Consider the following 23,203-nt stretch of genomic DNA (forward strand, 5'->3'; position numbering starts at 1 on the left):
CCGAGGGCCGGGGGAGCGGCGCGAAGGGGGCTCCGAGGGGGCGCGCAGCTCCCTGACCCGGCGCGGCCTCTCTTCTCTTGCAGGAGATGCCGGGGAGACGCCTGTGGTGGGCTCGCTGCTGGCTCGGCGTCTGCCTCTCACTGCTGGGAGCGGGCGGCGGCGGCGCCGAGCCCTGCCGCGGCCTCCCCTGCGGCGGGGGCGGCGGCGCGGGGGGCGGCGGCGAGGCGCCCCCGCCGCCCTGCCGCGCAGCCCGCTGCGGCGGCCGCGCCGGCCGCCCGGCCCGCTCCTTCCTGCACACGGCCGCGCCGCTGCGGCCGCCGCAGGGCAAGGCGCCGCCCGCCGCCCCGCCGCCCGCGCTGCCGCCGCGCCCCGCCGCCGCCGCCGCCGCCCGCGGGGGCGCGCCCGAGCCCTGCGCCGCCGGCGACTGCGCCGCCAACGGCACCCGCCGCGACTGCCAGGGCCTCGAGTGCCGCCTGCCGCCGCGGCTGCGCCCGCGCCCGCGGGCCGCCGCCGAGGGCTGCGCCGAGCCCGCGCTGCTGCGCGCCGCCGAGCGCGCCGCGCAGTTCGCCGGGGAGGACCTCGTCCACGGCGGCGCCGAGCTGGGCGGCGGCGCCCTGGGGGTGCAGCTCGCCTGCGACGTGAAGCCAGGTGCGTGGCCGGGGGGCGGCCGGGCCGGGGGCCGCGCTCGGGGCTCTGCCCGCCCTCCCCGCGGGCCGCGGCTCCTCGGCGTGCGGCCCGGGGCGCCGGTCCTCGGGCGTGCGGGCGCGCCTGGCCGGCCTCCGTGCCGTGAGGGGCTCGAGCGCCCCCGGCAGCGTGTCGAGCTGGGTCTGCCAGTCACGGGCCGCTTCGGAAAACTTGGGTGCAACCCTGTCTTCGTGATGCCTGGAGGAGCTGCCGCTGCTCCCCGCCTCTGCTCTCCCTTCCTTTCCCCTCTACGCGCACCCATGTCCTGCTCCTGTGAGGCCTGCAGCAGAGAAAGCGTGGCAAAACAGAGGTATTTTTTATTGTTATTTTAAAACAAGTGTAAGACACCTGCTTTTCTCTGTCTTCACGGTCTGGTATTTCTGGGGTGTCTAATTTGTAGCAGCATCGTGCAAGGCTTCAGTGGGAGGGACATACTGTCTGCACTCAGAATGAATGGATAGTGTCGCCAGTAAGAAACTTGCTGCTGCTGCCGACAAATTGTCTTTCTGTAATAGCCAGAAAAAAATAGCAAATTGCAGAGCCCCTCTCATTGCACATATTTTAGAGCACTTTCCTGCTCTTGTCAACTCGGTAGTACCACAAAAAGTCAGATACATCCATGGTTATAATCACAGGTCAGCAGAAGATATTGTGTAATTGCTTGGGATATGTGGCTTTACCCACACGAAAAGTATCAGCAGATCTTTAATGACCACAAAACAGTTAGGATTCTGGTTTAACGCCTTATCTGAAAGACATAAAAAATGAGAAGGAGTGATTTATTTTATCACCTGTTGATGGTCAAAGCTAATGGAAAGCTTGAAGAAGACCCTTTGAACTTTGTCACATCCTTGTGGCTATTGCAAGAGCTGAAGTTGTTTCAGACAGCATGAGCACGTCTCACCTCATTTTGAACATCTACTTAGTCAAGCGACATCTTTTTCAAAACAGACTCCAACACTTTGTGGTGATTCCAGTCCCAGGGCTGGCAACTAATCTCTCCTCTTTCCATGGGTAGCGCAGCGGCACTCCGTGTGCCTTCGTCTTGGCTGATACTACTCCCAGATGCCTCACAGAGTGTCTGTGTGCTCCATGACCAAAGATGCACAGCAAATAGGAGTGAGTACACACAAGCTCAAATTTCTCTACTTCTGTGCACACGCTTTGCACCTCCGTCGCAATTGCCACAACTCCCTTTTGCAAAGGGACCTAGGATATTTGCATTTTCTTTGCGCCTGCCAAGATCCATCTCCATGGAACATGAGCCCTGACAAACAATAGGGGCATTCTGCAGGCAGAAAAGACTTAACACTTCTTGGATGATGCTGAGAGCAGAGTAGCTGTATCTCCATGAAGGTCCTTCAAAGAACATCAAGCCCAGCATGAGTTTTCTCCAAACATCCTCTTATTTCATGGATGTCATTAGAGGACCCAGATCAGCCTGTGCTGCCGAGTCTCCAATACTGTCAGCACTTACAGCTAACATGGTGAGTTGCATGCACCCATGATCTCCCAGGCCACAAGGTTTGGAGTTCCTTTGACATTGGACAGAAGAAAAAGGAATAAGGGAAGGTAAAGCAAAGGGGTTGGAGAGAGAAGGTACTGGGGATTTTGGAGACTCAACATAGAGTTCATTTTACTCTTCCGACTTTATGCTCTTTACAGGCATGGTCCCAGGAGAGGTTTTGGAGGAACTGAAGTGTCGTTAGAAGTTTTCCTCAACAGAATCCTTGAACACATCAGGAATGTATTATACCTTATGGCCAGTGGCAGTCATGGATTTTTGTGTTTACCTCCTTCATATACTTCACTGATCCCAGTGATACACACCAGGGACAGAGAGAAGCATCTTATGCTGGAGGGAAAGCTATGCACAGCACTGCCTGCTAGACTGCGTAATACACTGGAAGGCACTGTCAGTGTGGAGGCACATTGTGAGGAAACCTGTGCTAACACATGAGCTTGCATGGGTAAGAGAGCTTTCAATGAGGGCAGCTGCACTCACATAGACGCTCCACTCCCACTGCTGGTGCATTATGATCAGTGAGTGACACAGACTGGGACCAGCCCACACCCAGGAGCACTGCAGCAATCACGGCAGTTGGTGTGGATGAGACCTGCTATAGAAATACTTCTGTACAGACTTGACAAAAGACAACATATCCATGTTTTGCCCATTCCTAACACTGGACCCAGTGTTCACAAGACAGCTTGCTTTCCTGGGAGTGGAAGTAGCCTACTGGATTCCCCAACATCTAGCAGAAACCCCATGCTCTTGGCATCAGGAACAAAAAATAAGTCATGTTGATGTCTTTGGTGTCATCCAAGTCAGCCTACAGGCAAGCATCCAGTATCCTGCTCTGCCTGCAACCTCTAACACTCACTGTATTCACTAGAGACCTTCTAGCCCTCCCTCCCAAACACAGATCACCGGCCTAAGTACAGAGAATACTCTGTGTTCTTCAACCCCCATTCCCAGCTGGAGACCTCATCTTGGAAATGGGCATGGTTCTGCATAGCAGTGAGAGATGGTCTGTCTGCTAGAACAAATTGAGCAAAAAACTGATAATCAGACATCTAAACAGGGGCAATGCATTCACCATGGTTCGAGAAGAGCTGCTACTCAAACAGCATCCAGTGAGCACGACAGGGCAAATCCAGGTAAGGAGCATGAATAACATATGTTAGTTCTAGTTCTCTAAAGAGCCTGCTGGGGGGGCTGAGACTTCTCAGAAGAACTGTACCCAGCCTGTATGGTGGAGGTGGCAGCTTTCCTGCCATGAAATAGTTTGGATAAATCTCATTATGCAGAAGTGGCAGGACTCTGTCAGACATACACATGTGCAGTACTGCTGTAAATCTGTGGAGAAAGATGAAATGCAGGGGGAACTGCCCATGGTGGTCTGGTGCCTAAGACCAGTAAGAGTCCCTCTTAAAGAAATCTGGGGACCTCTTCAGTGCAGGAGTGAATATGCTGCAAACGGCATTGGCTGGAGTCTCTGGGGGAAGCTCAAGTACACAGGGAGTTGCCTCCAGTACTGAGTGGCTGCCGTGTTCCCAGGTCTCTTTGCAGTGCCTTGTGAGATCAGGCCTCTCCATGTGCTCAGCACGTGACTTAAGTGAGTAGGAGGCAAAAACAGCAGTGTTTTCTTTCATGTGCACAGTACTTTGCGTGCCTGCAGGGTGATGCCTGTACATTTTATGGACAGCACAGGTGTATGCCTCCAGCCAGGCAGTCATGCGTTTAGTTTAGGTGCTGGGAACTTGTCACACAGTAGTGAAGAGCTCAGGCTTCAGACAGATTATCTGCCACCTGTACAGCCTCACCCGTCTTTCTAAATGTTCCTACATCAGTCACCCCAGAAGAGGAGGTTTCTCTAGCAGCCATAGACAGAGAGTTTTTCTAGGGGATTTCCTTTGTGTTTAGATCAAGGGTGAATGTGTGGTTAGCTCCTGGCAGAAGAAGGCAACAGAGGCAGTCTGGCTCTTCAGTTTCACACCTAAAATTCTGTAGCTCAAAACAGCTCAACCATCTATTCAAGAAGAAACAGGTCAGTGACTGTTTCTGTCTTTCCCTTGTTTTTAGGGGAACATTCCTGCCCAATTACCATTTCCGCATGTCTCACTGAGGCCAGCTGCGTGGGGCATACCTTTGCCACTGCAGACAGCAGGGGTGCTGGAATGTGCTGGCCAGGTGACCCTAAGGCCACTTTTCTGCTTGTGTTGAGCCACCATCTGCAGGTGGAGAGCTGGTGGCCCACCCCAACCTGCGACTCTCAGCTCTGTGACAATGCATGAGTCTCAGCAACTCTTCAGTCATTGGGAGAGGTCTCCCTTCCAATTTACCTGGTGGAGAAGTCTGTGTTTTGATGAGCCAAGTAAGAGTATCCTCTACCTGTTGTGTAGCCCCAGAAAAAGCACTCATGTGGGGTGCAGTTTACTCAAATGCTTGCTGAAGACCCGCTGACATCAGCCCTCCAGGATACATGCCAATACCAGGGACTCTAGATTCTCAGCACTGTGTGTGTGTTTGCAGGCTCATCTGCATGTGGCAGGTGGCCCTGTTACCCTCCACCTCTGCCTGCTGCAACCAGCACAGCCCTGCTGGAAGGATCACACCAACATCATCATTGCTTCAGCAAGCATCACTGGCACCACTGCTACAATCTAGAAAGCTGCTGCCAACTGCAGCTGAACCACCACCTCTGTTGGCCAGGCTCCTGTGGCCAGAGGAGGATGCTGGAGTACTGGTACTCCCTTTTCAAACTAGATGAGCCCATTCCTCCGCAAGACTGTCAGAGCTATTTCTCAGCAGCCCAGTGAGTACACCTTGCTTCAGATGAATGACTGGCATCCCAAAAGAAGGAATGTATAGGACCTGTTCTTGTTGTCCTGTTGTTTTGTATTCCTCTATGTTTCTGCCCTCTCTTTTTAAATTGCAATTAAATCCTTCATTTTTCCCATCAGACCTATCTGTCTGTTGTTTTCTTTTGGACAAACTTCTCTGCAGCTGCAAACATCCCCACTTGGGCACAGTAATGTGCAGTTGCTGTATCCCATACCTGACAAACCTAATGAACAAGGTTGTAGATTCTCATGCTGTCGCTAGCTGTGCGCTGAACAGTGCATAGAGCCTGCAACCCAGTGCTCTTACCTCCTCCAGTTACCAGGAGTGACTGGCACCATCCGATAGCCCTATGCTCTAGGGTACCACTCAAGATCTCACAGGGGCCAGTCTTTCTCCTTCCTCACAGTAGGATGACTGCCTGCTTTTAGGCTCTGACACTAATGCAGTGGCAAATTGTGTCTGAGGGCCACATTGCGCAGGCAGCATGCCCTCAGGGTGGCATATATTCTCTGCAAGGCATACTAGAGAAATGTAGAAGAGGTTCATGTGTAGGGGTTATGTTTGCACCATAGATGGATCCTGGAAGCAGAGAGCAGGTGTCTGCAAAGCAGAACTTGCCATGGCTGTGTGTGGCATGCGTGTGCCAGGAAGGTAATACTGCATCTGTGGACGTAGGAACATCTGAGTATTGCTGGTGGGTGTAGCTGTTTTATGCTTGTCTGGAGTATGTGAAAGGGTGGTTAAGTGGGATTGCTGGCCAATACTAACATCTAAAACATCACTGGCAGTGGAATTATTCTCACGTAATCTTAGCTGTCTGCAATAGAGACACCCCCATCTGACCTGTTCACCCTGGATTCCTTTTATATAGTTAATGGAAAGAAACGGCCCCCCTTAGGGCACAGTGTGTCTGAGCTATTTTAAACTTTTACTTTAGAATTCTTTTGGCAAACATGAACACTTCTGCTTAATTGGAAGTAGTTTATTTTAAAAAGATTCTCATCATTTGTGCAAGAGCCTTATTATACTTTCTGTTGCTCTGGCATTGTAAAGTGCCAGTAGCACCAGCTATAACGTGCGGTGAAGGGCCTCTTGTCCTGGTATAAATCGGTACAGCTAAGTTTAGTCACAGTACTGCAAAATCGATAAAAATGAGAGAAAAAACAGACCAAAGAGTTTGTTAGGTTCCATATTCTCACCAGCTGAGCTTTAGACAGCAAAAAGGAGCAAAGCTAAATTGACCAGTTGGAATATAGTCATTGCTACAAAGTTTTGTAATGTTGTTTAGGGAAGAGATAAAGAAGGCTGGTCCATCATGTGAGTAGTTTCACTGCAGTCAGGACTTAAAATTACTGTCACTGTTACTGCCAGCAAGTCAGACAGTTGAAGACAATGCTCCTTAGTTATGTGCTTAAAATTAAGGTCTGCATTATGTGTTCAGCTGAATCAGGGCTTTAGTCGTCCTTTTCTTTTTAACATTTCTTTGTTCTAAGAGCTTTGCCTCAGGTATGTGGTAAAAGTCCAGATTTCCAAGAGGGAACAGTTACAGTGCAATAACCCTATCTTAGAAGCGATTGTATTCTCCCTGTCTGTAACCTTGTGGTGGCTAGAGTCATTCAAAATACTATTGCTATTGGTCCGGATTTCAGCTATTGAGAACTGAAGGAAAATGGTTTTGGCGATATATCCTTAATTATAGAATTCACTCCCTCCAGCACTTCCCCAGAAGCAGTGCTCTAGGCTGACTTTTAAGTGATGCAAAGACTTTTGCTCTTTGCTATGAAGGTTATTTCTTTTTTCCTTTTCACTGGGAAAGAGGCTTACGTGGGCTAGAAAGGGGCAGTTTAATACTGTTACTTTCATTACTATTTGTTCCTTACAAACCCGGATTTGTTAACATGTCGATCATAAAGTCAGGATCATCACTGAGAAAGGCAGATGGGTAAGCACTTCATTTGGCAGAAACTGTGATGGCTGACAGTACTGTGTAGCAGTTTATTAGGAGAATGCATTTTGATTTTAGCTTTTATGGTTTTATAAGAATATTATACTCATTATTTGCTACATTTATATTATTAAGATCAGATAACTATACTGCAGTAATAATACCCTGTTCAGGCACACAGTCCCAGCATGTTAATGCAGAGCAAGAAGGTGAAAGCTGTTTTGGAAAGTTTACAGTCTGGGTGTGGGAGATCTACCAAGAAACAGTTATATGACACTAGTCAACGTGATAGCCAAAGCCTCAATATGCCAGTTATCATAACTGTTTTTCTAGGCATATATGCTGTATTTGGTCAGCTAAGGGCTGCCCTTTTCCTCACAGATTTTCTTTCTTCTTTGAAGACATGACTCTTACTGATACATGGCATGGTCCATTTACACTGTGTTGTCACTTGTACAGTCAAAATAATTGGCACAGACGTGTGCTTTTCTGCCTGAACTCTGTCTTAAGCTGGGCTTCTGAGAGCACAAATTTTGTGAAAAGGAATTTGTTAATGTCTTTCCAGCCTCAAGCACAAGCGAGACCTATATAAGTGTGTGCAAAATGCTTGATAGGCAATCACAGTAAGCATGTAACTCTTGCCCAGTATCCCTTGAACCTCTGGACTGATTTCAGGGAAATTTGAAAAGAGAGAGGTATTAAAAGTAAGTAAGGTTGTATAAACTTTAGAAGAGATGGCTAAAGAGGGGAGAGAGTGGATATGAGCGTTTAAAAGTTTGCCTCTAGCTATTTTTCGGCTGATATGTCAAACAGTAGCTTGCTTGCTGCTCTTTATTCTTAAGGAGAAAGGTAGTGAAGGTAGTATTAATTATGTAGTCAATGAGCTGAAAGACATAAATCCACGGAGAATCAGAGGACATTGGTACTGTTCACAGAACTATTTGCTCATGTGAGACTAGAAGTAGATCTTGGTGTACAATTTACCAGATATTTCAAAATTCTGTATTTCCAGCTTAGATGGTGAGTATGGCCTTTCCTGAATCCTGGTCTTTATTTTCTCAAATACAGTGCCCTGCAAACTACCTCAATATATAAATGAATACTGAAAAATTGAGATGATTAATGTGTGCTTTATGCCGTGAATATAAGTAGTTGAAGGTCAAAACATTTTAGGAACCATAAACAGGAACTAGTATTGGTCTTTCTCATTGTCTTGTTGGTGATGTTCTGCATTTACATCAAGAAAATGCAGTGCTGCGTAAGAGCAGAAGAGGGACCATCCTGGGCTCTGGGTTCTATCTCCAGCAGTGCATGCTGCAGAAAGCCTGGGATGATATTTCCATAGATCATTTTCCCACCTCCAGAAGTTTGTAGCTCAAGGACTTCCTTAACCTGAATTGATGTCTGTGTATTTTTTAGCCCAAATTAGATTTTTATTTTATATACTGGGGCAGCCACTTTTTGGACCCGTCTATACTTTTAACATGTATTGAAATGGCTGCCTTCGTTTAATGTCCCCTAATTCTTGAACTGGAAGAGACAGTGAAGAGTCTTTCAAAATCCGCTTGCTTTAGGATACCATATGGCACTGTAACATAATTCTACGCAGTTGTCTTTTCTCCAGCCTGAAAAGTCCTACCTACTTTCTCATACTGAAGCAGTTCCATACATTGGGTTATCATTGTTGTCCTTCTCTGAACCTTTTCAGATTCTTCTATGACCTTTTTTGAGGTGGGGAACCAGCACTGTATACTGTATTAAAGATGTATTAAAGATGTTTTATTGATTATTTTAGTGGCATAACAATACTTTCTTTTCTGTTATATATTCATTTTTTAATTAGTCCTAGGTTTTTCTTTGCCTTTTTTGACCTCTGTTGGGCACTGAGCTAATGATTACGTACCTCTGTAGGCCAAGATCTATATCTAGATATATTATCTCTAGATCTTGTTCCTGAGTGATAATAATCAGCTCCAAACACATTTTATATAAAAGTTTAGAAGTTTTTTTCAGTGAGTGCATAATTTCGCATTTATCTTAGTATTGAGTTTATTTTGCCATTTTACTGCTCATTCTGTATTGTAGACATTTTTTGCAGCTGACCTTTATTTTTACTATCCTGGATAATTTGGTATTCTCAGCAAGTTTTATCACCTCACTTTATCACCTCTACAGTGAAAACTGACCATTTACTCTCTGTTGTATTTGAACATGTACATCATGATGATTAATCTATTATTGACCCCCCAGTGATGATTAATTTATACCCTGAAGTCTGGGTCTTGATTGTGGCTTTTTTAGTTTCCACAACTATAAACGTTGCTCATGAAATGGAACAGCTGGCGTTCCCATGAAGGGGCTGCAAAGAACAATACAGGAACTGGTCTTGTTATTATGACTTGAATATAATAAGACTTCTCAATAATGTATTAAAATTTGAATGCATTTGGAGAGGTAATCAAGCTGGAAAATTATTTTTCTTGGGCAATAATCTATCGTTTATATTTCAGGAGAAAACGAAGTTCCATCTGAAGATGCTCTAGTACTACAGCTGCAGCTTGCAAAAGGGCACGAGAAATTTATTGAAATGCTAAAAAGCCAGCAGCAGATCATTGTGGATTTGCAGCAAAAACTTGCTGAACAGCAGCACATACTGGTTAGCCAGCAGCGGGAAATTCTTGAACAGCAAAGAAAAATGTATGAGCAAATGGATCTGATCAAAGTTCAGTATGGCATGCTTTTTGACACAGTGAAACAAATGTCATTTCAGAGTTTGCAAGAAGATATTCAAAATTATTTTGAAAGTCATCTTCAAGGACTTCAGAACCAGGTCAGAAATCATCTCCAGAAGTCATACTCTGTCCATAAAGTAGAAGTGGATGCAAAAGCGATTAATGTTGGGGAGTCTTTGCTGGACTGTGGTCTTTGTGAAAGTGATGAATTCTGCAATTTCCAAAAGACACCTTCACAGTGTGAAAAATGCACGTTGTGTCCTGCTGGCTTTTTCCAAACGGCTGAGTGTTCTGCAAACTCTGATCGGATTTGTCAGGTGAAGTATAATTCTGTATCTTTCAGTTGTTGCTTAGGAAGTGTTGTGCCAGACATACAGGGATAGATTAAGGAAATATCTGCTCAGAGAGAGTGGGGAGATCCAGTCTGAAGCATGTGTTTTACTGATTGGGGCTGTGATGCTTCGTAGTTTGCCTGGGGTTTTCCACGAGTTTTCTCTTTACCATTTTTTCCTCCAAGAAGGGCACAAGTTTGTGCCTGCTGCTTGCAAAGCTTTCCCAAATCTGATGGCTGGCAGCACATAGATCCTGTTCATCATGGTAGGAAAAGACATCCTAAACCATGTTCACTTATGCATGCTAAGTTTGTTTATTTAATGTCAGTTCTATACTAGACATGTTTGAAAAGTAGAGGAATTCTTAATTAAGTAAATAAAAGTTGTCAGTCAAAATAAATATAAAATGTAGTTCCAGCTTAAACATAACATATAAACATATAAAATGTATAACACTGGTATTTTTATTATAAAATATATTTTATTATAAAATATGAAAAGAACATATAAACACCATAAGATGCTTCTCTAGTCACTTTCTTTTGTGTAGAGATCCTAAGATGTATGGGGATCTTGATATTTAGAGCAATGCCTTCTTTGCCAAATGTTGCCCTCAATTCTTAGCTTAATGTGAGCCTGAACACCTGGTTAGCCCATGTTACTGAGGAGAGAATCTAAAAGACTGTCTCTGTCCCTTATCTGTCTCTCTGCTAGTCTCTTTTTTTTTTTTTTTTTAATGCTAGCATTTAAATGTAAATGTAGCCTGTCATTCTTTCCCCTTTATCTGCTGTAGAGTGAGAGGAAAGCTTGGTGATGGCAAGGATTACTTTTATTTTAACATTCACCTTTCTCTGGTGTTTTTCAGTTAGCACCTTCCTCCCAGTCTAAATGCCTTTAAGAGCCTTTCGTAACACTTTCTGTGTTGTTACAACATCCTCAAGACCAGTCCAGTGATTCAGCCGTCTCAGGGGTATAGTACTGTCTTACGGATCATGCATCATAACAAATATTGGTTGTACAACCAATCTGTTTAACTCGTGATCCGCACACTACAGCTTTCGTACAGAGCATACAACCCATTTGGATATCTGGGTAATGCAGGTGACAAATGCCAAACAAGTTGCCTCGCTCCAACATGCCTATGAGAGCAAATCCCTCTCCCTCCCTACATATGCCTTTTGCAAGGAAATGAGTGTCACAGAGCCTGAGGGAGAAAGTGCCTGTTTCAAACCTAAGTTACGGGCTTAAAGTGTTTCAATATGATTCTTGTGTTTATAGGACAGAGACGAATGCACTGAATCTCCAAGCATTTGTGGTGAGAGGATAAAATGCCTGAATACACCGGGTAAGTTATATTCTGTTATAGTTAAAGAGCAAAGATGGTTAGATCTTCAGGAGCAGACCAGAGAGACAGATAAGGACTCAGACCTGTTTGTGAGTAATGACATGCTCAGCTTGCTGGAATCAAAGGATATGAAAAACACTCAGCTGTAAGTTGATAACAGTTCCTGTGGACAATGAACTATTTAGGACATAATGCCCATAGGAATTTGGATGTTCCCTTTTACCTTATTTTCATGTTTTTTTATATGCTTTGGTTTTAATATCCACTTTTGGCCTTTCTTCTTCTTTATGTGGGTGAAAGTGGCATCAAAATCAAAGGTATTATTCCTAATGGAGAAGAATAGTTGTCATTTCCCTTCTGCTGCACAGGGCTAGCTATTTGATTTGATCTAATGAAGGTTCTTACAAGGCCCTTCTCCATCAATCTCATTCTCCCTTAGCGATAATATTGTCAAATAACGAGGAACAATCAACAGTTTTCATCATTTGCAGGGTGGAGTGGTGGATTTTCAGACCTTCAGGAGTAGGCTTGGCTGGAGCTGTGCACTGCAGGCTTCTCCTTCATTAGGCCTCGTGGGAATCAGACACAGGAGAGCAAAGTTAATAAATGTACTAAGCAAATTCTATCCAGGTGCTGGATTTCTTTTTACTTTTCTAATATTTGGTCAGTTGAGAAAGATTTGAAGGGAACTCTGCAATCTGTGAATATAGCATTTTCGCTGGTTGTGATGTCTACTTGAGGGCTCCCAGTAAAATAACTCAAGGAAGGCTTTGTGAGGTTATATGTTATTCCTCCTCTCAAGTTTTTACTTGTAAAAAGAGGATGGCCTCTCTGAGGGGGAAAGACTGTTTTCAGCTCCTTATGACTGATTTTGTACTATTCCTGCCCTACCACTGATAGAGAAAAAAGTAGGCAGGAGTTGGTCATAGGAAAGCATTAGAAGAGGACATGGGCTCACTTAGGTTGTCCATGCTTCATCTGGGCAGGAACTCTAAGGATAGGATGGAATTGCTACAAAGACCACAGGAAGCTGGAAATGACCAGAGGAAAAGAGCACCTAGTGTTGCATTAAATGGCAAATGCCGTAGAGAGGTACTGTCAATGTTAAAAAAGAAGAGACGGAGGCAAGACTGTTCTTATAAGCAGCCTTAGCAGTGGGTGGTGAGCCATTAGAGGCAAGACAGCTTAGGAGAGGCACAGAATTTGAGCCAGTACATTGGAAAGGTCTAAGGTTTTATCTCTTCTTCAGTAAAAGGCTGGGTTTGGTGCGCTTGAGGTGGTGGTTTTGTGGGAGGAAGTCCATGGGGCCCCAGCCCTAGGGAAAGAGAACCACCAATGTATTAGTCATTTGGTGTTGCTCTAGTTTGTTGCTTAGAAGAGGGATGGCTGTAAGGAATTTATCCTGAGGCCTGTGTGATGGGGGGATCCGGAAAAAGTGGGGGAAACTATGCCACTGCTGGAGGGAAGTGAGCAGGGGGAAAATGTTGCCATGAACTAGGCAGATAGTTGTGGTGTGTCAGACCACAGAAAGTCAGTAGCAATGTATCTGAAAGGAAAGAACTCCTCTTCCTCTTTTTCATCCTCTCCAGATTTTAATGGTGGCCCATAAATATGTGAATGAAAACTATCTCCTGTCATCTGGATCAGGAATCAATGTCCTGTCAATTTCCCCTTCTGCTATGGAAGAGAGAGTGCTCTTCTTATTTTTTTGTTACTAGAGAAGACTGCTACTTTTAGCCTGTCCATTCATGATAGCTCGTTATCTTATGCAAGTGCAATTAACTTGTCAAAGGGGAGGCTGAAGCTGGATGTCTGGTTTGGGTAATGTAGGTTAGATGGGGATGTGATCTGACATATGAGTTCCGGATGTTGTATGTGGTTTCTTGAGCTGCACGCAAAGAGCATTGCATCTATAGCAACTTTTGTTCACTGCATGGTGTGAAGGAGGACAGAGCAAATAGCGGTAACAAAATGAGTAACTAGGAGCCTCTCTTTCCTCACCCTTCTGCTTTCCTCTGTATCATATATCCTCTTCGCCTGCTGCTTTTTCCTGTTGTTAATCTGGGATGCGAGTGGTTAGGGTAGGTGATTAAAGGCTAATCACAGAGGAGCAGTGACAGAGGGAGGTACCTAATCAGCGAAAATGGAGCACACTGAATCGGCTCCTTCTTAGACTATCCCAGGAGAGCAATCAGAGTGTTGTCCTTGGTGTGAAACCCCCCAACCGGAGTTGACAAAGACACTCTCTCCCCAGAATGCCATGCAAACTAAGGGAGACTTACTGTAGGGCTTACTGTGGGATGCAGGAGGAAGAGAATTACAGGATTGTGTCAAACTTATTACGGGGTGTTTTAAAGGGATTATGGGAGTGTATGAAATTTATTATGAGGTGTTTAGTGGAAGCTAGTGAGTGCTACAATTGGACTAGCTGGCAAGTAGGATAAGAGGTCTGAGTACCAGCAAGTGGAGTAGGACCACAAACCTTGGGGGCTCATAGGTCCAGATGCCAGCAACCGGAGAGCAGGAGGTCTGTGTGCCCGCTGCTGGACAGACTGTCTAGGACTGGCTACTGGCCCACATTGCATGTGTGTATTCCATCAATGGACTTCAATCCTGATCAGCCAGAGAGGAGGAACAGAATCGAGCCATCTGTGCTATACATGCTAGTGTGAATGCTGTGTGAGTTTGTGTGGGTGCCAGTAAAGGCACCGGCCTCTCTCTGTGTGCATCTGTGTGGCTGGCTGTGCTAGCACTGTGTGTGTGTGTGTGTGTGTGTACACATCCGTCAGGAGTACATGTTCAGCCTCATTACTGGCTGCATGTAGGGACACCGAACTGGGGCAGCTTCATGTCTGTGGGGCCAAGAGAGGAGGAATTCCCCTGGTTCTCCAAGGCAGCCAGGTTCAGCAACTTCTAACAGAAGTGTGCTTTATGGAGCAAGCAGCCCTACTCTCCGAATAAATCTGTGCTAGGCAGCCATACTTTGTGGTGGCTCCCCCTCATTTAGGCACTGCAGGTTTGTCTTCTGCAGGACAATCCTGGAAAAGACCCCAGGAAAGGATAAAATACTGCAAAGGCAAGAAGTCAGTAATGAGAACCTAAACAGATAACCCTGATTTGTAATTAAACAGGCTTCTGATATGATCCAAATCTGACATAGAGGGTTCAAGACGGTGATGGATTCCCAAGCTTAATCTTTATCAGGCAACTATGAATAGCAGCAGCAACAAAATATATCCATGGCTACTCCAATTGCCTTGGAAATTACCTGGCCCTCAGGAACTGCGATGGCTGGTGAGCATGCTGCAGAGGCACTTGATCTCACAAAAACAGCTTGAGTACAGCTGGGCCGGTCTCTGTAAAACCCACTGCAGCAGTGCCAAGAGTGGGGGCCAAGAAGAGGTGGAAGAGGTTTTCTGAGAGGTGGTAGAGAGAAACAGAAAGCAGTCATAGCATATCACTGTGCCGGCGTTTTGCTGCTTGGCTAACATTTGCTTCTTGACTCCTGGGCTGGCAAAGGGTAGGTAGGATGCTGCTCTTGCCATGGCATCCACAGTATAGAGCAGTCCATGTGCTGCTTTGAAGTCACCCATCTCAAATACATGCAGTGGGGAACACCTGCTGCAGATTTAACTGAGAAAAGACTAGACAACGAATTGGAAAGAGTAGTCATCAAATGTATTTGTAAAATTTGATATTTATCAAAATGCTTATGTATGCATTAATAATATTTAAAAAGAAGCAAGTAGCATAAAAATATTTCTTATGCAATACTGCAGATCTTCTCTGCTATGTAAACTGGCTATGTTTGTGTGTTCAACAGGAGTTCATCTTATATTTATCAATGCTGGTGGAGCATTGGTATGACAAGTAGAACAGGTAAAGAAGTTTCACGTCAGCAATTCTACCACGGCAAAAAATTATCTGTTTTTGAAAGGAAAGCTCATCATGGACATTTTTCTACATTCCCCGTGGGATGCTTTTGTTTGAAAAAAAATTTTTTTCTTTGTTTTTTTGTTTCTCATAAAAAAAGCGAGAGATACTTTTCGGAGGAGCAAAGTGTTCAGTTTCTCTTGATTTTTTTTTTAAATGGAAAAATCTTACTTTTCTGCAGTTAGCTTTTGTGAGAAAAACATACCTGGTCCCAGAAAGAATGTTCTCATATCATAAATTATACAGTCCTACATATCAGTGTTAGTGAAGAATCACTGCTTAAGTGAATGAAACATAAATAGATGAAGAGATACGAGGGTGAATGTATGACGCCTGTGTAAATTAACACAGTGTCTGGTGTTCTCAGCTGAATAATGTAGTATCAGAAATGAATTTTAGCCAATACTCTGATCTCCCCTGTGCACCAGGTGCATGTGCACTGCTCTGTCTTGCAGCTCTCAATATGTGTGGCGTGCTTTTCTGCTTGCATCAGCAATCTGCATAGCCCACTCTGTCCTGATTTTAGCAATGCAAAAAAATAACCTGCTGGGGTCCATGTCCAATGCTTGTATTCCCAATCTCAGAGCAAATCCCAGCCCAGATATAGCAACTTTCCACTTGACGGATAAATCAAATGCATGCATGTAAGGAGCAGCTGTGAATAAAATAGCATGGTATAACTTCCGAAAAGCGTTTAGAAAGATGATTATAGAGTTTGGTTACATCTGGCCAAAACACTTAAGTGAGCACATTTTACTGATTAAGTTTTGAGGCACAAACTGCCAGTGGTTATTCTTTAGGGTGCCCCAAGTTTTGCTTATTCATTTAGGCTCTGAAGGTCCAGTGTGCAAAGGTGCTGGGCGCTGGCTGCTCCCTTGGGAGTCAGTAGAAGCTGGCGGTGCTCAAGGAAAATCGCTGTAGAAAATTGCAGGCTGCTTTTAAAACCTGCTCTTTGGGTGTGCATTCTTTGATCCACTGAGGTCATGGTGTGCCATTCAGCAGCACAAAATTGCCTTATTTCAAATAAAGTAATTTTCAGATAATGCTGCTAGATATTCCTATGATGTTTGCTGCAGTGCTTCATTTATGCCTTACAGGTTTAGACTATCGCAGCCACTGCTGTCCTCTGCCTTAGGACAATGGTTTTCAGGCTTTTAAATGTGCGGACTTCCACATAATGAATTTAAGGCTGCAGATTCCGATTTTGCTTTTCCTACTTGTCTCTTGCAGGTTCTTTAAAACCAGTACACTGAATGCCTGGGGTCCGTGGCCCTCCGGCTGCACAGCACTGCTTTAGCAATCACAGCTACAGCAGTGCTACCCCCTTATCATGACTGGGCAGAGGGTGGACGTTTCTCACCTGTGTAGGTGAACTCTCCATTAGTTGAAAATGTCTTTGCTGCTCAGTGCACCAGTCAGTCGCATGCCTTTTGCCTAAGGGAAGGGAGAGAGGGTCTTTGTAGCAATATTGTTGTACCTGATCCTTCACAGGTTTGGATTAGAATTGCCCCTGTGCCCCTGTACAGCCCTGTCTTGCTCCTTTCCCACTCTAAACCACTGGATTCAGCTTGGACAAGGTGAGGTACCCCTCGTCGTTCCTCTGTTTGAAATCAAGGATCCTCTAATAGTGCAAAATATCTAATGTATTAACTTCAGTTTTCTTTCTTATGATTAGATGTGTTATCAAAGCTACTTGATATGTAGAACTGTAGAGTTCTTATAACATTTGGTGTTTTAAAAGTATAACAACTCAAATTGCCCATTTTCTGTGAACAGGTGGCTTCCGGTGCCTTGGAGTTGCTGAGAAAGATGCAGCTTTGGGACTGTGTGGAAAGGAGTATTTCTTTAATAAGGAAATGCAGGAATGTCAGGCGTGTTTAAAATGCGAAGAAGGAATGGTGGCCGTGCCTTGTTCCACCGTCAGCGATACGGTTTGTTCAGCAGCCAGTGAAAACAAGCTTTCAGAGTCTTGGGCTGCAAACATCATTTTACCCTCTGCAAAGTCTGGCATCTCTCAGGTCTACTCTGGCTTAAACTTGAAGATAAAGGGAAAGCTTCACTGTGAAATCCTATCAGTTGAAGATAACAGCTTGGTATTCAGGCAGCATGGTCTGTTGTGGACTGACCTAAATTTTGCAATAAAGCACAACTGCAGGAATTTTTTGCAACTGTCCTTAAAGCTAAATGGCAGTGAGGAAGGTTATGAACTGAGCGGTGTTCGTATTGAGCAGCCGGAGGGAAAATATTTCCAGAGCACTAGTCTAAGCAGTGCTGCTGAAGTGGAGCCCAGCCAAACACTTTCTGTGTTTTTGAGGAGTCCAAATCAATTCTGCAATCAAAGTAAAGACTTACATATTTATGATCTTAATACCCCGCTCAGTTTGTTTTGGTTGTCCCATGACACGGGTGCTGTGGCAGTCAGTGCACAGATGTCAACAGCAATGCATTACCAAACCAACTATCGACCTACCTTTAAAATAATTTCTGTTTCTGACCCTTATATGCTAAGTTTATCTCATGATGGCAGAGCTATAAAGTTCACTGAAACTGGTGTTGTCAAATTTGTGTTCCACCAAGCACTGTATTCCATGGGTCATACATGTGTCCGGGAGGGCTTCTCCTTAATTTCTTATATCAATAGGAATGGTACTAACAGAGAATTAATGAATGTGTTTAAATGTGGGGTAAATTACAGAGACACATCAATATCTGCTTCTGGAGCCACAAAAGTTGATGCTGGAGATCTGGTTAGCTTTGAGATACTTTCTCCTGCACAGTGTAATGTTCGGTATTTTGGAGACAGTTCTGGGATTAGTATGTTTAGCCTCATCTGGATCCCTTCAGCAGTTTCTACTGCTATATCAGCCACAGTTTCTGTTACAGGTCTGCCTACTGGAGCTGTGAGAAACAAATTACTGGATTTCACCCAGGTCTCATCCAATGAGAAACAGATACAGCTGGTTTCTTCTGGACATTTTGCTCAGAAGTATTTCATTTTTACTGAAAAGGGAATTGCCAGCGTTGCCTTTAACTTAAAGCTGATCCACTCGTGCAATGTGCTCAAAATGACTCTCAATCAGTTGACCACGGATCACATGCAGCCCACAGCAATTGCTCAGCAGATTGGTGGTCAGATGCCGGAGGGAAGCACATGGACCAGCATATCTCTCTGTGCCTCATTCGAAGTCCATAATGGAACGCTGGTATCCGTTTCTCTTGACTGTGTGCGTGGAAGGATCAACCAGATCACTCATGAACATGGAACCAGTATATCTATTTTATGGATTTCGTCTTAATTTCTGTACAGTGAAGTTAGCACAGAACTGGAGTTTAAATGGGATTTGGATGCTACTCTGATTCTATAGATGTTTGACACCCTACACTGTGTGGAAATGTACAGAATGTCCCACTAAAATACTCTCAATTTTAGGAACATTTAAATATAATCTTAATTGAATGATCAGTATTTAAAGAAAAGAGAACTTCCAGTGTTCCAAGATATTACTCCTGTTAATATCTTCAAGCAGGAGAACCTTGAATTCAATTTGAACTCTCATATTTTTAACAATGCAATCTCCTAAAATCAGTTATTTCTGAACTACAAAAAATTGCAGGTGAGGGTAAATACATACCTTTTAGTACTGAAACTGAAAGTGGCACCTACAAATAATCAAAACTTGCTTTCAGATTCTTCACTGTAGCAGGCTAATACCAGGACTGGATGCACTTTGAGGCTAATTTATCTAAATCTTATAAAATGTTATGCTTTACATAGGTGGAGAGAAAGTGCCTCAGACTAGAGGTGATAATATGGCAACGCTGGAACATACACGCTTAATATTCTGTTAATGCACCTGGGTCAAAAATAGAACATTGTTTTTAAAAAAGAATAGTTTTTCTTAACAAAGACATTGAAACTAATGATCATTCTAATTTCATTCAGAAATAATCTGGTTTTAAGTCTCTTGGGAAGGCTTTTTCCCACTTTTCTGTTTAGTATTTGCCAACAAAAAATTGCATGATGAGAAAGAAGGAAGACTATTAAAAAAGGAGTGTATGGGGAAAAGCAACAAATACTTAAAGTAATATCTTGAAAATGAGACTTTTAAAAATGAAACTTTTTTTTCCATTTCTTATTGACCAAATATGTCTCTGACCAAAACAGATCACCAGTCACATGAGTATTTATTTTGCTGAATAGCTGCTTAGTTTAAAACAGTTTTTTGGTTAGATCAATCAGTTAATTCTAAAAAGAATGGAGGTGTTCACTGACACTGATTTTTGTCTTCCAGTTCTCTCATCGCACTTTTTTTTCTTTTTCTAATCTATGAAGACTATGTTCTCTCATTTTCTCCTTTCTTCTACACAGATGCTGTAATACTGTTCTTTCTCATTTCTTCTGTTAGGAGTAAATGCTCTGTCATGTAGCAAAGGCAGCTCAACCCTTTCTAGCCATCCCTCACCATCCCTACTGTGTGTGTCACATACACAGTTATGCAAAAGGGGCATTAATAATGCACTCGCTAGCTGGTGAACATCAACCTTGCTGAAAGCAGGAATACTATGCACGATATAAACAGTAATGTAGGTGTTTGCCTGAGTACATATGTGTAAAATATGTGCACTGTCCTATGCTCTTTACCTGTTTTAGAGTTTGTCACACTGCTTTTGCTGTAGTTTCCTCCTGTAATTTTCTGGAAAAGTATGAAACCAGATACAAGGACTTCTGTCTGGTGATTCTGTTTCTACTTACAACTTTGTAATCTTGTCCTTAACACTTGTAGTTATCCTTCCCTTATCCTTTTTGCTTCAAGTCTATACTCAAGTTATAGATATGCAGGCTTAGGATAAATTGCTCTCCTGCTGCAGACAAGGAACACTAATTTTCCTTTGCTTCCAAAGTCCTTCCTTTGCTGCAAAGTCTAAGCAGCCCATCGCAAGGTACCTCACTTAGGCACTGTACTGAAGCCAGCATAACCATGCAAACCACAACAAATTAAATCCAGGTTTCACTGAGGTCTGTGACAGAGGTTCTAAGTGACTTTGAGTAGCCAGGCTCATTCATTCTGACTAGGACATAAGGAAGGATGGATTAAAGCTAATACTGAAAGTGTTCAACATTTGCAAAATGCTGTTATCATTACAGAGGAGACTTCTGGAATTAGAGTGCTTGTATCTATTGTATACAATATAGCTGCATTACCTAGGAGCAGAGCAGTTTTTCTGGCTTCTTCACCCCAAAAGTCTGCTTAGACTGAACAAAGAGAAAATGCCACAGGAGCTGATGTTTTCTGACATATCCATCTGCTTAGTAAGATGAGCTGGTCACATCACTCCTAGGTTGTTTCAAGGTCATCATATCTTCCCTAGCAGACTCCACCCTACAAACAGATGATTTTGCTAGGAGAGGGTCAAAGGGCTTGTTCCTCATGGAGGTGGGTAGCTCTTTTCGTTGCAAGAATGCGTGAGACATAGGAGGAGCTCTTCAGAGAGTGGGCTGAGATATTTCTAAGATAAAACTTTAGCAGGGGACAATGTTAGAGAAGGCTTGAAATAATATGCTTGCGGTTTTGTTTTGGAGGAAGTTAAGATTAAAGTCACTTTCTCAGTGGCATAATCCATTATTTTTCTTTGCCATTTTGCTCTATGCAACGGTTTTAAGAGCGGCCCCCACCCCATGTCTACCAGTATAATGGCAGCTTAAGAGTCATTCTGTATTTAAACCTGTGTAGCAGTTATCAGAATCTGACATTAGACATAATCTGATATATCTTTAACAAAGTGTAGATGTTGGATATAAAATAAGCCTTTGCCTACATATAGGATAGCATATAGCAAATCTTATGGCATGATTTGTATGGATATGTTATATCTGAGTGAGACTGTAGTATCAATGGAATTGCTTGAATAGGAAAGAGGCTGACTTTTTATGATGCTCAGATCCTGTATCCTGTACATGTTGATACTTCTTACATTTAAATGCACTGTTATTAAAGGCTGCAGAAACTACCAGGCAGGTTCAAGTGAACATGTTACACCTAAGAGAGATTTCAGAGTATGAATTCTTCAACGCAGTAAACCTTTTTGAGGACTCTTAGGGGAGTGTCCGTAATTGCCCTTCAGTGCAAGGTAGATTTTAGATGCTCGGTGGCAGAAGTGCAGTATTTGGCACCAATCTGGTGGTGTTAATGCATCTAATGCTGTTTTGCTAATGTCATTTGTGAGGAGTTACTCAAATGATGAAAAGATCCAGTTTCTTCTGAATGCTCCTGTGAAATATGTACTATTAATTACCAAATGCAGCAAGCTTAACCATATGTCAAGAAAAGGCTGACTGGGCCTTTTTTCCATCTCTCCATTAAAAAAAAAAGCCTGAAACCATAGATCGGTCCACCTGCTGATCTTGGTTATAGTAATTTGGAACAAGTATGTTGGAATCAGGGTGGGTTTATGCTAGTTTAACTGACAGCATAGTGTAGCCTTTCTGTCTATGAAAATGATATATATTACCTCATATCATGCAACGTAAGTGGTGCACTATGATCCTAAATAAGATAAATTCAAAAGGAATCAGACTTAATGTACATGAATGCTGTTTATGGCACTTATTCCATTTGCTGTAACTGATTGCATGTTTTATTCTTGACAGATATATCATGTTATATTTACAATTCTTGAACTTTTTTATTCATGTTTTCATATGGTTTCTTTCTAGTTGTAGCACAATATAATGCTCTGAAGAACAGAATTCATTTAAAAACTTGTTTTATTTTGCATCTTTTCATACCTTGTTCTTGAATATGGTTAAAATATCTGGAGATACTCTCTCCAGTCCTTGCTTCCAGAGAGTTTCCAGTGAGGGTATTCATAAAGTTAGGTCGTGCAGAGTATGTCTGAGGCTTGCAGAATCTAGCCACAGAGAAAAAGTTAGAGTTAATACATCTAGCAAGCCATGAGGTTGTTTCACCTGTGTTATGCATATGCATCAGGTTGTTATAGAAAAATTTGCAGAAAGAAAATCATTTATGTCTACTCATATAAGAGGAAAAGGCTTTGACTTACAAAACCTGCATCAGTTTGTTGTGAAACATCTTGTAGGTTCAAAGATTTTACCTGAAAATATATATTATTGTCAATAAAAAGTTTTTATATTTACTGTAAAGTCAAAACTGGTCAGACTATGTTAAATATACTTTAATTTAATATTGTGGTTGATTTCTGTGGTCTCTGCTGCAGTTTGTGCAGATTACGTTGTGAAAACTTCACTAGTTTAAAGGGGTGCTTTTTTATGAAATTTCCTACTTCTAAATATTGCCATGTTTTAAAAATACTGTTTAGACACTTGTCTGTGTTAATATTTTATCCTTTTCTTTTTTTTTAGAGAATTTTACTGAAATAAAACAAGAAGACTTCACTGGTGTTTATGTTCTGCGCTGTAGAAGGCTTATTGAAGTCAATGGAAATTTTACCACTGACTTTTCTGGGGCCAGGATATCATAGATGTTATCTGAATTAGTTACCTGTGTTTAAGTGACATTAAGTGAGAGCAGTAGCAGCACATTTGCAGGGATCATCTGTTCCACCTCTTTTCTGTTCCCATAGTCTGAACTATAAATCTGAGTAGCTGAAAAAAGCATTTGATGCTCCTACACTAATAAATACTTGTGTCAGAAAAGCATTAGTTTATCATGATCATTATTACCACTATATTAGTGCAGAAAAGAAAAATGAGAATGTTCTCATCTTCTAAAGAAATGTACTGACTTGATACTTCGCAGGCTGTCTTTCCTGGAAGCTTTGGCTGTGTTTTGAGGGCTTATCATGGTCAGACCTCTGTGGTAGCACAGCTGTACTCTCGTCAGGATCTGAGCTAGTTAAAGCTAA

At 43.2% G+C, this 23,203-nt stretch overlaps 1 protein-coding gene across 1 annotated transcript; it reads left to right on the plus strand.

Moving 5' to 3' along the window:
- Positions 1-243: 243 nt before the first annotated feature.
- On the plus strand, positions 244-22,733 carry LOC112984038 (uncharacterized). Its single transcript, XM_064505893.1, has 4 exons — positions 244-648; positions 9,488-10,026; positions 11,320-11,386; positions 17,096-22,733. Exons 2-4 carry the CDS (start codon positions 9,565-9,567, stop codon positions 18,613-18,615), a joined length of 2,049 nt encoding a protein of 682 aa, XP_064361963.1. The 5' UTR covers positions 244-648; positions 9,488-9,564; the 3' UTR covers positions 18,616-22,733.
- The last annotated feature ends 470 nt before the right edge of the window (positions 22,734-23,203 follow it).

The sequence above is a fragment of the Dromaius novaehollandiae genome, chromosome 2, assembly GCF_036370855.1.
Source record: "Dromaius novaehollandiae isolate bDroNov1 chromosome 2, bDroNov1.hap1, whole genome shotgun sequence".
Taxonomy (NCBI): domain Eukaryota; kingdom Metazoa; phylum Chordata; class Aves; order Casuariiformes; family Dromaiidae; genus Dromaius; species Dromaius novaehollandiae.